This window comes from Plasmodium cynomolgi, chromosome 9 (genome assembly GCF_000321355.1).
Source record: "Plasmodium cynomolgi strain B DNA, chromosome 9, whole genome shotgun sequence".
Taxonomy (NCBI): domain Eukaryota; phylum Apicomplexa; class Aconoidasida; order Haemosporida; family Plasmodiidae; genus Plasmodium; species Plasmodium cynomolgi.
The window spans coordinates 637739-652078 of record NC_020402.1 but is presented as its reverse complement, the minus strand read 5'-3'; the positions used below and the strand labels follow the sequence as shown (position 1 = coordinate 652078).

The 14340-nt window shown below is 46.6% G+C and overlaps 4 protein-coding genes across 4 annotated transcripts; 3 read left to right on the top strand and 1 right to left on the bottom strand.

Moving 5' to 3' along the window:
* Window positions 1-419: 419 nt before the first annotated feature.
* Window positions 420-1474, top strand: PCYB_092510 (hypothetical protein; the record flags this gene model as incomplete). Its single annotated transcript, XM_004222364.1, has 2 exons — window positions 420-545; window positions 710-1474. The coding sequence occupies 2 exons, from the start codon at window positions 420-422 to the stop codon at window positions 1472-1474; spliced, it is 891 nt and encodes a 296-aa protein (XP_004222412.1).
* A 707-nt stretch (window positions 1475-2181) lies between these two features.
* PCYB_092500 (hypothetical protein) lies at window positions 2182-3393 on the bottom strand (the record flags this gene model as incomplete). Its single annotated transcript, XM_004222363.1, has 5 exons — window positions 2182-2200; window positions 2360-2453; window positions 2510-2655; window positions 2682-2833; window positions 3055-3393. The coding sequence occupies 5 exons, from the start codon at window positions 3391-3393 to the stop codon at window positions 2182-2184; spliced, it is 750 nt and encodes a 249-aa protein (XP_004222411.1).
* Window positions 3394-3896: 503 nt separating this feature from the next.
* Window positions 3897-6179, top strand: PCYB_092490 (WD domain G-beta repeat domain containing protein; the record flags this gene model as incomplete). Its single annotated transcript, XM_004222362.1, has 7 exons — window positions 3897-4320; window positions 4486-4792; window positions 4907-5003; window positions 5145-5211; window positions 5348-5417; window positions 5552-5694; window positions 5853-6179. The coding sequence occupies exons 1-7, from the start codon at window positions 4135-4137 to the stop codon at window positions 6177-6179; spliced, it is 1197 nt and encodes a 398-aa protein (XP_004222410.1). The 5' UTR covers window positions 3897-4134.
* A 1805-nt stretch (window positions 6180-7984) lies between these two features.
* Window positions 7985-12237, top strand: PCYB_092480 (hypothetical protein; the record flags this gene model as incomplete). Its single annotated transcript, XM_004222361.1, has 14 exons — window positions 7985-8098; window positions 8371-8510; window positions 8701-8812; window positions 8966-9099; window positions 9278-9361; window positions 9546-9642; window positions 9805-9887; window positions 10030-10084; window positions 10249-10377; window positions 10534-10638; window positions 10858-11268; window positions 11377-11424; window positions 11636-11788; window positions 12127-12237. 14 exons carry the CDS (start codon window positions 7985-7987, stop codon window positions 12235-12237), a joined length of 1776 nt encoding a protein of 591 aa, XP_004222409.1.
* Window positions 12238-14340: the final 2103 nt, after the last annotated feature.

The window sequence follows — 14340 nt, the reverse complement described above, 5'->3', positions numbered from 1 at the left end:
TATATAGGGCCGCTTGGATGGAAGCGAAACCAATTCGTTAAGCAGCTTGCGAAACGGGAAAGGGGGGGGAAGAGAAACCCTAAGAGGGGCACGCCAAGCGCAGAGTTAGCCCAGGCAGGCACCCAGGTAGGCACCCATGTAGGTAGGCCTATTTGTGCATTCTGCTGACCCTCCTCCTTACGCGGCATGCCTATAAAATGGGCTGCTCCATTTCTTGAAGGCATTTTAGAGCAACACAGGGGGGGCCTCGCTTTCCTCGCCGAAAAGTGCAAAAAAAACCCGTTGTGTTGCAGCGTGCTGTTAGTGGCCTTCCCTGCGCACATGTGCACGCAGGTAGGATTGAACCCGCGTCGCCAAGCCACTACACACGCAGGCAGGATTGAACCCGCGTCGCCAAGCCACTACACTTCACACCCAAAATGCTGAAAAGCCTTAACCGGAAAACGCTGCTGCTTGCGAACGTCGCATCAGCATGCATTATCCTGTACGCCCTGAAGAAATACAGCCCTGAAAAGACGAATAAAATTTTGCACCAAATTGAGGGGGTAGCCAAATGGCTACTTAAAACGCCACAGGTTCTACTCCATAAATGGTTAGGAGAGTGGAAAAAAAAAAAATACGACTCCCTGTAATAAACAAAGATGTAACTATCCATTTAAGTGACGAAGACTTGGATAAAAAATTTATTCAAATGTGCAACGCAGTGAAGATGCACAGAAGTCAGCTGAAATTTGAGCAGTGGATTTACTTATATGGCTTGTACAAGCAAATAACCGCAGGAGACATGAACCAAGATGCGGATGATTCAGACAAGCCATTGAACGCAGAATGCAGTGGAGACAAAGAAACACTCACCAAAAGAGAAAGAGAAGGGAACCGCTACCTAATGGATGCCAAATTAAGCGCCTGGAAGCATTGCCACGGAGTAAGTAAAAGAGTATGCAAATTTCTCTACGTGCAATTTGTAGAGAAGATCCTTCCCCAGGAGATAAAAAAGGAGAGTGTCAATGTATCGTTCGATTTTACGAAGACGATGAGTAAGATGAAGCCACTGGCGGAGATGCTCACGGGAGTTGCAGAGGGGAGTTACCCTACTAGCAAGGACAACACCGATAGTACAAGCAATTTGAGTGACCTCCTCTGCAAAAACGTAGTGCAGGCAAATCTGCAGTATATAAAGAGTGCACTAAAAAGTAACCCACAGTTAATAAATAAGAGAAACTCAGATGGACTGTGCGCTCTGCATTATGCTTGCGATAGAGGGTACCTAGACATAGTGAAAACGTTAATCGAGTTTGGCGCTGATGTGAATGCACACGACTCTTGTGGAGACACTGCCCTTCACATTGCCGCGTATTCAGGGAAGACGGACATTATTAAGTATTTAACCAGCGCGGGTGCTGATATTAATAGGAAGAACTCCGAGGGGTTGACTTTCAACTCGATACTTAGTCAGGAGGCGGAGTTGTATTAGCTCGCCGAGCAGGCGCGCACATGCACATGCATATGTGGAAATATGCACACGCGGATATATGCACACACAGATATCTTCACACACAGATATCTTCACACACAGATATCTTCACACACAGATATCTTCACACACAGATATGTGCACATACTAGTGCGTCCTCTTTTCTGCATACCCCACGTGCGCTGATAAAGAACAGCCCGCGGCGCCCAAACTATTTGTAGTAGACGTGCAGATCGTCTACTCCCCACGAGGTGGTGCAGGCATCGTTTGTTTTTTTTAAAGTGCTTCCAATCAGTATGCTAACCGAGTCTGTCGCGTAGGGGGGGAGCGGCGTCACGTCAGGAGATGGTGTTGTGTTAGTGTAGTGCGTCTGCTTCGGGGACGCGTACGGTGCCTCAAAGGGCGGGGAATCGCATCGCATCGCCGGCGTAACCCACCTGAGGAGTGCTCGAATTCGACGTCCACAGGGGCCTGCGGTTGTTTTCGAGGGGAAATTAGAAAGGCAAGCGGTAAGCGGAAAGCGGCTGTGCGGTAAGCTGCTATGCTATGCGGTAAGCAGTGTGACGGCTTGGCAAAGTCTTAGTGTTCTCCTTTTCTGCCGCGCGCACAATTTCAAACACGACAGGTGCGTATATTCCGCTCCCCGGTAATCGCTTCCAAGTTTGCACTAACTGATAACCGATCGGGAGTCTCCTCCCCGCAAAGGTTTATTCCGTCACCAACACCCTGCGGAGGGAAGTAGGCAAAAAAAAAAAAAAGGGAAGGAAAGGAAAGGCAAGGGGATGGGAAAGCGAAGGGGAAGCGTTTTTCTTTTTATTTTATTTCTTTTTTTGGAGAGTAACGCAACAGGGTGAGATCCAAGTTGCCATCCCAAACCGGTGTTACCTTTTCTTCAGGGTTCGATTTGTGTGATTCTGCATGAGTGTGGGAGGAACAAGTTTAGCATATAAGTTGCAGGTTATGTCAGCCCAGTTCTGCTCTAGGTGGGGTGACAAAAAGGAAGGGCACTGATAGTCCACCCCTCGACATGCTTACCAGCCCAAACGGTCTTCCTATCAGCTTGAAGAAACAGTGAATCGCCTTTCCAGGCATCGAAAAAGTGAACCCTTAATTTAATTTTCAGTGCGCTGTGCTTTGGTATGTCTCTAACAGTGGTGTAGGCCTCCACAGCTCCGAATATGCTACAGGATGGGGGGAAGGGGAATACGCGTAACACGGCAATTTTATTTGACTCCTCTGCGTACCTTTCTCTGCACCATTTTGTACATTTGCTTCGAAAAGCGATTCTTCTACCCTTTTGTTCCCGTACCAGGGTCCTCCCAGAAAGGTGTCGGGGGAATTCCCACATGTGCTGATATCCTTTTTTACAGGGGGGGGGGTTAGTTGGGCATGCAAATGTGGGGTGATGATCGGGGGAAGGGAAGTTCAAATGAGGAGGTAAAAAAGTTTGACTGTAAAAGGGATAACGTCATGGTAAGCTGCTCTACATGGCAGAGTTGTTTGTTCGTTCGTTCGTTCGTTTGTGTGTGTGTGTTTTTTTTTTTTTTTCCTCCTTTTGCCGCTTTGGCGAAGCAGCATACCGAGGGGATCCAGGCACTCTCCTTCCGGTCGAACGTGTCCAGGTGGTGCAAAGTCCACTGCTTCTGCCCAAACGCGCGGTACTCATTCGTGTGGACAGTCCCAAACACATCCAAGCTCCCTGCGACTGTCACCTTCTCTTGGACCTCCAAATATGTGTTGTCCTTATTTCGTATAAAGAATGAATTTCCTTCTTCATAGATGCTGATTTCTTTTTTGCACTGTTCCGATTGGGAGAGGAAGGTCAGCTTGTTCGTTTTGATTCCGTAGTCAGCCTTGACTTGGCCGCTAAGCAGCAGTAGCACTGGGAGAAGAATCGCGCCGAGGCCACCCCCCTTCATCGTGCGAGCCCTCGAGGGAGGTAAGTAGGGGAGCCTATATCCACGCACGTTGGTAGGTACGTACGATAGTAGGTATGTACGTTTGTAGGGACGCACTGCTGTACGTACGCACGTATGTGCGTGTGTCTATCCTTACAGGTGGACAATAACTTTAAGTGAACAAAATATTTCCGTGAGAATTGTGCGCCTTGTCTTTTTCGCTCAGCTGAGAAGGGCAAGGGGGCTGAAGGAAAAGGTGCCCCTCTACAAAAAGGGTCGTCCGCTGTTTTGCCTATTTGGTGAACCGATTGGCGAGCTATTTGGCGAGTCACTTGCTGAGTATCGCTTTGCGTTTGCCCATTGGGTGAGTCCCCCGGGAAAAAAAAAACACCACAAAGGGAGCATGAAGTGAAAAAGAGGTGAAAGGGAAGTCAAAAAGAAGAGACCGAAAAAGGGCCAATAAATACTCACATGGGCACACAAACGTGTACACTTGTGCGAGCACAATAGCGACATGTGCCTCACCCAAGCCTCTCCACCCTTTGCATAACATTTTTTTCATTGCCCCCTTTCTGCTCACCGTTTAGCAATCCCCACGTGTATGTACACCCATTGGGCGATCGAAAATAGGGGAGACCAAGCGGCAACAAAGAAGCTCAACGTCGAACGTCACCTCAGACGGACGGAGACGAGCCCCACGGGGGAGTGCACCCCCCCCCAAGGACAAAACAGTAATGTGAAACGAAGCACACAAACGACATAATGACTGAGTATATAAAATGCGAGTGTACCAAATATGTTCTGCCGGAGGAAGACTCTGAACCGCCAATAAACGTCTCGACCAACGCGCAGAACACGCTAGTAGCTGTCGTGAAAAATAAAAGATATGTGCAAGTGTCCAAAATAACAAACGGAAAGTTGTCCCCATGTCAGACGATATTCCTTGGGGTAAGTTGTCCCACGCACGCGGAGATGTGCAGGCCTGCGGGGTGGTGGATATGCCACTAGGTCTTCCCCACTGGGGCGCTCAAAGGCGGCCGCATTTGCCCCCACGCCCATTCGTCTGCCCACTTGTGCACCCATTATTCTGCCCCCACCCCCCCACAAACACAGAACAGGCACAAGGTTGTTGCCCTCGAATGGTCGAGCCAAAACGACCTGCTCGTACTGACCATCGACATGAAATGCGTCATATATAAAAAGGGAAAAAACGAACGATGGAATACCACCAATGTTAGCATCACATCGGAGGAACTCCTACCTACTTGTGCCTGTTGGCATCCACATGCCCACTCCTTCGCCATCGGATTTTCGTCCGGCGTTATATTCATTTGTTCAAAGGGGGAAGATACAAAATGGAAGATCGAAAAGGTGGCAAATCACTCTGGGAGCGTTTTGTTCCTACAGTGGAGCTATTCAGGTATGGCCGACCAGAAGGGGAAGGGAAGGCGAAGCTGTGCAGAAGTGTTTCCTCCATTTTGTCTGTCTTTTTTTTGCTGTTTACAATGTTAATTTTTTTTTTCTTTTTCCGAAGGGAATATTCTGTGTAGCTGCTCGATGGACTCATCTGCTCAGCTTGTGTGCACATCGGGCACTTTGGACGAAGACATACCAGATGAAGGAAGAACTAGGTTCACTTGCTTGTATACCACGACGTGGTTACCTTTTTTTTTTGCATCATTTTTTGTAGGCCTATTTGCGTGCTCGCACGTGTGGCCCACGTAGAGGCAGCCTTACAAATGTCCCCACGAGTGGGCCTTTTCCCTGCGCAGGACCCATTCCAATATTGACGAACTGATCGAGGACAGGAACTTAAATAGCAACGACGTGATCGGCAAGGTAATGGCCCATTTCGTGACCTCCATTTTGTGACCCCCATTTTGTGACCCCATTTCGTAACCTCCATTTCGCTACCCCATTTTCGTGACCCCCATTTCGCTACCCCATTTTCCTATTTATGCCGCATGTTTGACAGATCGAATGCGAAGGGCACGTCATTTTGCACAGTTCCTTTTCCCCATCGAACAAAAGGGTAGCCGTAATAGGTAAGGACAGTTTCGCTCCACAACAAAGTGCGCGCAGTGCGGAGGTAAGGGCGCACAGCATTCTGCAGCTTCGTCACATTATTATTATTATTGTCGTTGTCGTTGTTGTTATTTTATTTTTTATTTTTTTTCAGCTAGCAGCTTCGAAAACAACCGAGAAAACCAGCAAATAATAATTTGCGACTACTTCAAGCCCACGCCCAACACGCAGTTCGTTTCTTGGGTTGGTCAGACGATGCAGAAGTGTCTGTTTTTGGATGAGGACTCGCTTCTGGTTGTACGTTACGCAGTGTTGCATGCGCGTATGTATGTAGCACGGGAGTGTGAACTTAGACACATGTGGGAGCAGCCCCCCACTTTAGCACCCACTCCATGGCAAAGCCAAAACGAAGAGATCTCGTAACCGATCTGTTTTTCATTTCTTCCACCTCGCAGTACGGCTACGACATATTTCCCATCCTTGTAGAATGCCTGAGTGGGGAATGGACCCTATCGAAGGTGGTGCTTCCACAGTTCTCAATTAAAAATTTAAGCATTGATTTTTTCTATGACAAAAAAGGCATTCAAGATATAGAGGACCAGTGCCAGCACATGAGCGGGAACGAAATAATTGGAGAAATAGTTGCGCATTCGAATAGCATCTTGCAGATGTGCCTGTTGGAGCCGAGGGAGGATCAAAAATGCGTCCAGTTTGTGACCGTGTCGAGCGATTTTAATGTTGTTTTTTGGCGTTTTCCTTGCGACAGCGTCGAGCAGTTTTAACAACCCTTTTTGGCTAGCTAGCCAGAAAAAAAAAAAAAAAAAAAAAAAATACTGCACCGTTCATAAAATCTACCTGTTTGTTCTGCACACATATAAATGCAAAAAAAAAAAAAAAGTTGCATTGTTCGTAATATGTCCCCTTCTGTTCTCTGCACACATATAAATGCAAAAAAAAAAAAAAAAGAAAAAGTCCCCACTTTGGCGAAGTAACAACTTTTACGATTTTCCCAACGCAAAGTGAACACAGCGAAGAAGAGCAGGAAAAACCATAAAGAATACAAAAACGTTGGAACATTTTTCTGCGCCTACTTAATCCTGTGTGCAGATATCTGCGACATACTGGTTGATTGGCAGCGTGGTGAGAGCTACGGGCAGGTCATTTTTTTTTTTTATCATTTTGAGGGAACCCAAATAGGGTGACAACAAACTATTTGTACACATGAAGGGCAGAAAAGACGTATGCAGCGAAATGTGAAGCAAGAAGGACGATAAAAATAATCGAAAGAGACTTCCATCCCGCGAGTGTGTAGCTTCACCGAGGGAGACTTAGCCAAATTATTAGCAAGAGAAACACAGCGAGTGATGCAGTTGGTGGAGAAAACGCAACTGACATTCGCCCAGTTATTCGCATAATGAGCAAAGTTGTACTTATATCACTTAAAAAATTGTTTAAAATGTTCATTGCATGATTGTGCCCCTTAAACTTGATAATAAAAAAAAAGGAAAACAAAAATGCCAACAAAATTAACACGCGTATGAATTACCCATCCATCGCACTTTTGCAGACAGGAATTTAGTCACACGTTGCGTTGTGCTGATTTTTTTTTTTTCTTTCCCTTTTGTTATCACTTCACTGTGATGATAAATGTGTGCAATTCGAAATGATACACTACGTTGTGTTGTGTTGATTTATTTTTACTTTTTTTGCTTACATTTCACCTTTGAGTGTTAATTTGTTTAATTGACATTTTCTCCAAATTGAAATTACGCGGGTACGTTACACAATCGCGCGAGAGTTGTCTTGTTCGCTCGAAAAGTTTATTCTATAAAGAAATGGTGCATGAAAAGGAGCGAAAAGGAAACACCTAAATAGTGCCAAAAAAAACGCGCATAAAGTGTGCCAAAAAAAACGTGCATAAAGTGTGCCAAAAAAAACGTGCATAAAGTGTGCCAAAAAAAACGTGCATAAAGTGTGCCAAAAAAAACCGTATAAAGTGTGCCAAATAAAAACGTATAAAGTGCCCCCCAAAAGACACTACCAACACGTGTACACATTTTTGCACGTACAACCCCCACGTGCTGCGTGAAAGATAAGATGGAAATATTAAAAGGAAGTGTGTCCAAAACTGTGCATACACAGAGAAGGAATCCACTAAGTTACGATGACGACGATGACGATGGAAAGCCTTTTAGCTCTCTCTTCAGGAAGAACCGCGTCTCCTTCTACGAGGACCTCCGCACAGAGGCGGTGCTTTTATTGGTACTGAAAAAGGGGGCAACTCGAAAAGATAAGCCAAAAGAAAAGACGTGCACCTTAACCTTAGTGTACATGTGTACTCTCACCTGAGCATATGCCCCCCACCACAGGTGCCCCTTTGAAGCACACACGTATGTATAATTCCGTTCACTTTTTATCCTATAATCAGGACAAGGGAAGCGAGCCGATAAACTATAAGCTGTAAGAGAGAAAAGGCGAATGTCTATTATTCGCCTCCCCCCCTCAAAGTGGACAGAGCAGCTGCCTATTTTAGCTCACCCCTGTGCATGTAAACACGTGCAAGTATATCCCTGTGCGACTACTTAAAATGGACAATTTCCCACCACCATCACTATCTTCTTACGTGACAAATTTCAGGATTAATAGAGAATGCGTCTTATTCTCCCAAGGGAAACAAATAAGACACACAAGAAAAAAACAGGTCCTACTCTTTATGCGAAAGGATTTCCTCGATTAGTGCGCGTCAGCATATGCTGAGCGTTGCGCGTGAGGGACGTCATTTTATTTGGGCTGGAGATTCACGTTAATGATTCGGATGGATGCGTTGCTTAGCTTGCCCCTGGTTGTGTCTACGAGGGGGCTCATTTGTTACACATTTGTAATTTATTATTACTTTTGTAGTTTATTATTACTTTTGTAGTTTATTATTACTTTTTTTTTTTTATTTTTTTTTCTCTCTCTTCCAAATCGCAGGAGTTTGAAAAAATCAACGATATTATAAACAACATCGACTATTTGGACACCTTGAAGGAAAAGGTGCACGACAGAAATGTGGAGAAGATTGTCGAGCCCCTGGGGATATGCGCCCCAAGGGAGGGGATACCAAAAGGCAGGTATAAACATCCGTCAAAAATGAAAATAGAGGATTTGAGGAAGGGATGATGGGCGGGGTGGAGAAAAACCTGTGGGAGTGTCTACCCATTGTGGGGTTAGGGTTTCATTTTGAGAAAGTTCCTTTTCATTTGCTTTGTCACTTATTTCTCATTTTTTTTTGGTTTTTTTTTTTTTTGCGTTCCTCTGCAGCGATGGGGAATATGGCGAGCTGACGTACAAGGATAAATTCGAGGCGCTGAAAAACAAGTATGACCATTTGAAGAAAAATCTGGACACTAGGATTCACCTCGAGCTGATCAAGGTGATCATCATTTGGCGCACTACCCACTGTCGTGCCTCTGAGGAGTAGCGCTCTGCAGTGTGTATTGCTCCCGTCCATACAAGCCTATGCAACCACACACGTGTGCTGTTTTTTATTTTATTTTTTTCCCCTATTCCCCCTTTTTCTCCACAGGCGGGAGTTTTTTACAACCAAGACGACATAAAAAACGTGCTCTATATGGTGAGGAAGTATCAGGGAGATCTCAAGACGAAAAAGAGCATTATAAACGTTCAAAATGGAATCATACAGAATGTCATGGAGCGCAAGTGAGGATGAGATGGAAAATGGGGGTCTGCAGATTGGGGGGCACTCCTGATTAAGGCGAACTAAAAAGGAGAAGTATCACACTCATGTGATTATTCTCCATTTAGTGCGCGTCACGGCATGCACACTAATGTTATGGTTCCACCCCGTTCAAATATTTTTCCCCTTCCATGTCCGCAGCAAATTAAGCAGAAATAAGCTTCTGGTTGATAAAAAAAAAAACGAGGAGCTCATGAAGATGTGCCGTACCTACTACGAGCAGAAGTGAGGACAAAGACAAACGGGGGGGGAGCCGAAAAGGCAACTGACGGACTCTCTGCGCACGTTTATGCTCTCCCCACCATGGATTCATCGATCTAGTGGTCACTCCATCGGTCCGGTGGTCACTTCATCTATACAGTGGTCACCCCATCGATCTATTCACCAAATGACCCCCCTTTCCACGCAGCAAAAGCGCGCAGACGAGACTCAGAAAGCTGAAGCACGCGTTCCTCCAGTATAAGATAGCCTTGGAGAGCATCGTCTCCTGCTGCGAGAAAATTGGCGTAATGAAGCAACACAATGCGGGGAAGAGCGGCAGAACCGCGTAACCGCGGCGCAACTGTGCAAAAGCGCAGGAATAGCGACGCATCTGTCATTTCCTGCCCGGGGATCCGCGTCAAACCCATATCACCAGTGCACCCCCTACCCACTTTACGCCATTGCAGGGAGACAAAATAATTCTGATGGACGCCGTGAAGTCAGCCAGGGCGCAAACGGACTTGTCGATAGCGACCGATATATTGAACACGTAATGGGATAAAAACGTTCATTTGTTCCCCATCGGGGGGAGCTACCAAGAGGGACACTACACCATCTAGTTCATCACGCTGCGCATCACGTCGCACATCACGAAGCACATCACGTCGAACCTCGCCCCTCCCCACTCTCAGGAAAAAAATCCAAGAGCTCGAGATGAATATATGCTACTGCGAACATCAAATCAATGTAGGCCGATTATATTTCGAGGGACGCCTCCCCCACAGCTCAGACTAATCGGGGAGTGGAGTCATTCCATTTGCACCCGTGTGTGTGTGGGGGGTTCGTCTCTATGTGTTCACATATGTATACTTGTAACCCCTTCATGTGTGTGTTCTTTTTCTCGCCTAAAGAGCCTGAAGGATGATTTGGACGTCATGCTAGGGAAGTTACAAAATGAAAAGAAAGAGAAACGGGAAGTGATGAATCAGACCTTGCGATATAAGGAGCACCTGGAGAAGAACAACGCCATGCTCATAGAGGTAACGTAGTAGCAATAAGTTTTTTTTTTATTCTTATTTTACGAAACACATGTATGGAGGCATACTATCTAAAGTGTAGGGATGCTTGTCCGATTCGTCCTTCTGCATGTGTTCACAGCTTCTAATCGGCTCACTCCTTTACGATCCTCTTAATAGGCACTGGAAAATTTCCGTCGCGTGATGACTAGTGTGGATGAGCATCTCTCCAGGGAGGGCAACAGAAGTGACTTCAAGGAGACCTTTGACAAAAGCAAGAAAAAGGTACGCGTGCAGGAGGAGGCGCGTGGCAGCGTGGTGCACGCGAGCTTTGCCCATTTGGGGGGTGCTTCCTTTTGTGGCCATAACCAACCCGTTTCGCCGTGGGTATCGGCGTCTACAATGTGATCCGTTCGATCCGTTCGATCCGTTCGATCCGTTCGCTCCGTTTCGCTACATCCCTTTTGCGTTATTAAATTTCCCCCTCAACTCGCCGCTCCCCAGTACAATGACTTCGTGCGGAAGGCTGCGGAGAAGAACAAGGACCTCCAAAAAATGGGAGACAAGCTTCTCTTGACGAGTGCTTTGAGCGGACACGAACTGAAAAGACACCAAGAGTACCTTAACAGGCAAATAAATGAAATGAAAAAGAACCAAGGGGGCGTAGAAGAAGAAGAAGAACAGAAGGGGCACAAAAATGGGGGCAAAGTTGGGGAAGCAGAAAAAAGCAGCCACGAGGAAGAGCAAGATAAGAAGCAACCCCTGGAGGGGGAATCCTCGCAGGGGGCGAAAGAGATAACCAATGACACAGAAAGAAAACAAGCCGAACAGAAAGGTGAACAACCAACTCACGTGGATGAAAGTCTGGAAGGGAGAAAAATAAATCAAGTGATGGAACTCCTGCAAAAAAAAGAAGTAAGGAGAAGGAGGAGGTGAAAAGTAACATGTTGATGTGAACCATCTGGCATGACGAAGGACAAAAAAAAAAAAACGCATCTCCTAACTTCCCCCCCTTGTGTGCAGATCGACAAGCTAACATTTGAGGACTGCGTGGATGTCATATACAAAGTGGTAAGAAGAAGAGCGCCGGCTGGACGTAGTCACGTGGAAGGGTGACCATCCACATTGACATGCCCTAAGAGTAGTGTCCATTTTTATAAGCCGGTTTGATTCTCCACCAATCCTTCCTCGCAAAAGCACCAAATGAACTCTTCCCCTGATGAGTTTCTCCTCTATTTCTCGTGGTCCACTTTTTATGTGCCCTGCACCCCCTTGCCACCAGAATCTCCCTCTGACGCAGAGCAAGCTGAATGAGCTGAAGGCAATGGGCGAAGTACACAAAGACGACCTGGTTGCCTTCATTAAAACTTTTATAGTGCAAGAGGAAGAAGCCTTACAGAATATGATTACCTTCTTTGAAATTTGGGACGTCCAGGTGGGTTCTCCGTGTGGGTGGGGATGGATAGGCGGCAAATGGGGAGAGGGATAGGCGGCAAATGGGGAGAGGGATAGGCGGCAAATGGGGAGAGGGATAGGCGGCAAATGGGGAGAGGAAAACATGGAGGGACATATAGGCAGAGAATCTACGACGCGTCGCCCCTCTATGCCATCCTCTCACATTTCGCAAAAAAAAAGAGAGAAAAAGAAAGTAGCAGATTTCTGTGCACACTGGCGTGTTAGTGCGTCTACGCGTTCGTTTCATCTCTTCCCCTTCCATCTCTGCCCCTTCCAACTCAACATTTTTTCCCTTCCTCTCCTCGGAAACCAAAACAGAAAACGGGTTACATGCACAAGGAGCTGATTTTGCTAATATTGAAGCAGTTCGGGGACAGCCTCACGGAAGACGAAATGGAATATTTGCGGGAAAGCAAAAAGAAGAGATGAGATGAAAAAAAAGGGGAGAAAAAAAAGAGCACGGCGAGCAGGACAAGGGGGCTACGCAGCTAAGGCAACTCCAAACAGGACATGTAGATGCATTCCTTATTTACACCTGTGCAAGTGCGAAATTAATTTTTTTTTTTTTTTTTTGAAGAGAGGTAAACGCCTTCAAGGAATCTAACATCTCGTACGTTGATCTACTCAAAAGGTACGGCGCGGAAAAAAGAAAAAAAAAAAGAAAAAAAGGGGGGCGGCCTATACACGGGGGCGCAAATGAGGTTACCGTGCATGGCGGCCCCTCGATTTATGCCTCTGCTGTGTCTATCATGCGTAACGTTTCCAGCTGTGTATTCACTTCCTTTCATTTTCTCATTCCCCACGACGTACCATTTACCTTAACAGATGGATACAAGGAACAGAGTAGTAGTAGCATCAGGAGATAGGTACCTCTTTTCCCACTGTAGGATGTCACCACCGTAAAGTGTCTCATTCATGAGAACAACTTTCGGTGTTTTCTTTCCTACATGCACGATGAAATAGCCAGCAAATGTGGACAGGGGTTATGTCACGGAAGAGTCAGTTCCACTGGGGTGGCCCCTAACGAAGCCATGAATACATCTCGCGTTTATCTCCCTCCATCGTTTCTCCCTCCATCATTTCTCCCTACCAAAGTGTGATCATTCGCTTAGCTTCGCACATCGTTCACTGCATACCTTTTTGGTTGACCCCCAGGGGGATCTTCGAGATGGAAGTTGCAAGCGAAACGGAGCTCCCGTTTTGTGCGAGTCGTCTGCATTTTCTCCACTTTTGGTGTCGACATTATTTCGTTTCAGTTTGGTTGCCACCACGGAGTTGCTACCGCACAGTTGCTACCGCGCAGTTGCTACCGCACAGTTGCTACCGCGCAGTTGCTACCACGCAGTTGCTACCACGCAGTTGCTACCACACATATGCAACTTTTTCTTTTTTTTTTTCTCTTTTTTTTGTCCCCATTTTCAACGTCGTACGGAGCGATAAGTAGAGCTTATACGTTATTCACGAGTGGAGAAAAGGGACAAAACGGGAAATCCCTCCTTCTTCTTGCCCCACCCCCATCCCCCAGGTGGGATGAGCAACGCAGATGTAAAACTGCGGCGTTAAATACTGCAGGGTGACTCTCCCGTTGGAGAAGGGTCACGAAAAAGGTCCGCCCCAATCGATCCGCTGATGGGGGAGCAAAAATGGGGGGGTCAAGATAATCCCCAAATGTATATTGCGCCCACTTGTTGTGCCTATGTACGTACGTATTATGTATCCATTTATGTACGTATTATGTATGCATGTAGGTTTTATGTATGCATGCGTGCCTGTGCTTATGCATTTTTGTACGCGCCTTTGGCCGCAGGCGAGTTTGCTTGCCCACGTACATGCTTGAGCTCCTGCCCCTCGGCGCACGTGAAAAAAAAAAAAAAAAAGGGCCAAGGGGCAGCCTTCCATCTCCCGAAATGACGAACAAGGAGAAACAGCACGATGTTTGTATACTTAAAAAAAAAAAAAAAAAAAAAAAAAGGCTCGCGATGTAGCTAATGGGCTTCTTAACATAAAGCCCGTGCGGGAGTCGGCTTAAGCGAATTGGTGCCCTCCCCTCCATGCATGGAGAGGGGATGCTCCTGCAGGGCCATTTTAACCCTACCCTTTGGGACAATCCATTTTGAGGAAAAACAAAAGAAGGCATATAACTTATTGGTCCCAGTTTTAATGATTTCTTTTTTTTCTTTCTTTTTTTTCTTTTTTTTTTTGTGTTTCTTTTGGCCATTTTTTAAGTGAACAGAATGGGGGGAAGTAGGAATGACAACTCGCAGGTGAATAGGGGGGGAGGTGGTGGCTCGAGTAAAAGCTCCAAGGGGGGGAGTAGCAAGTCCAAGGCGGCGGGGGAAGACAAAGCCAAGGCGGCGGGGGAAGACAAAGCCAAGGCGGCGGGGGGAGACAAAGCCAAGGCGGCGGGGGAAGACAAGGCCACCTCGGCTGGGGAAGACAAGACCACCTCGGCTGGGGCAGACAAATCCGCCTCCCCTGGAGCAGAAAAGTCCGCCTCGGCTGGAGTGCCTACTGGGGAGGAGGACACGGTGG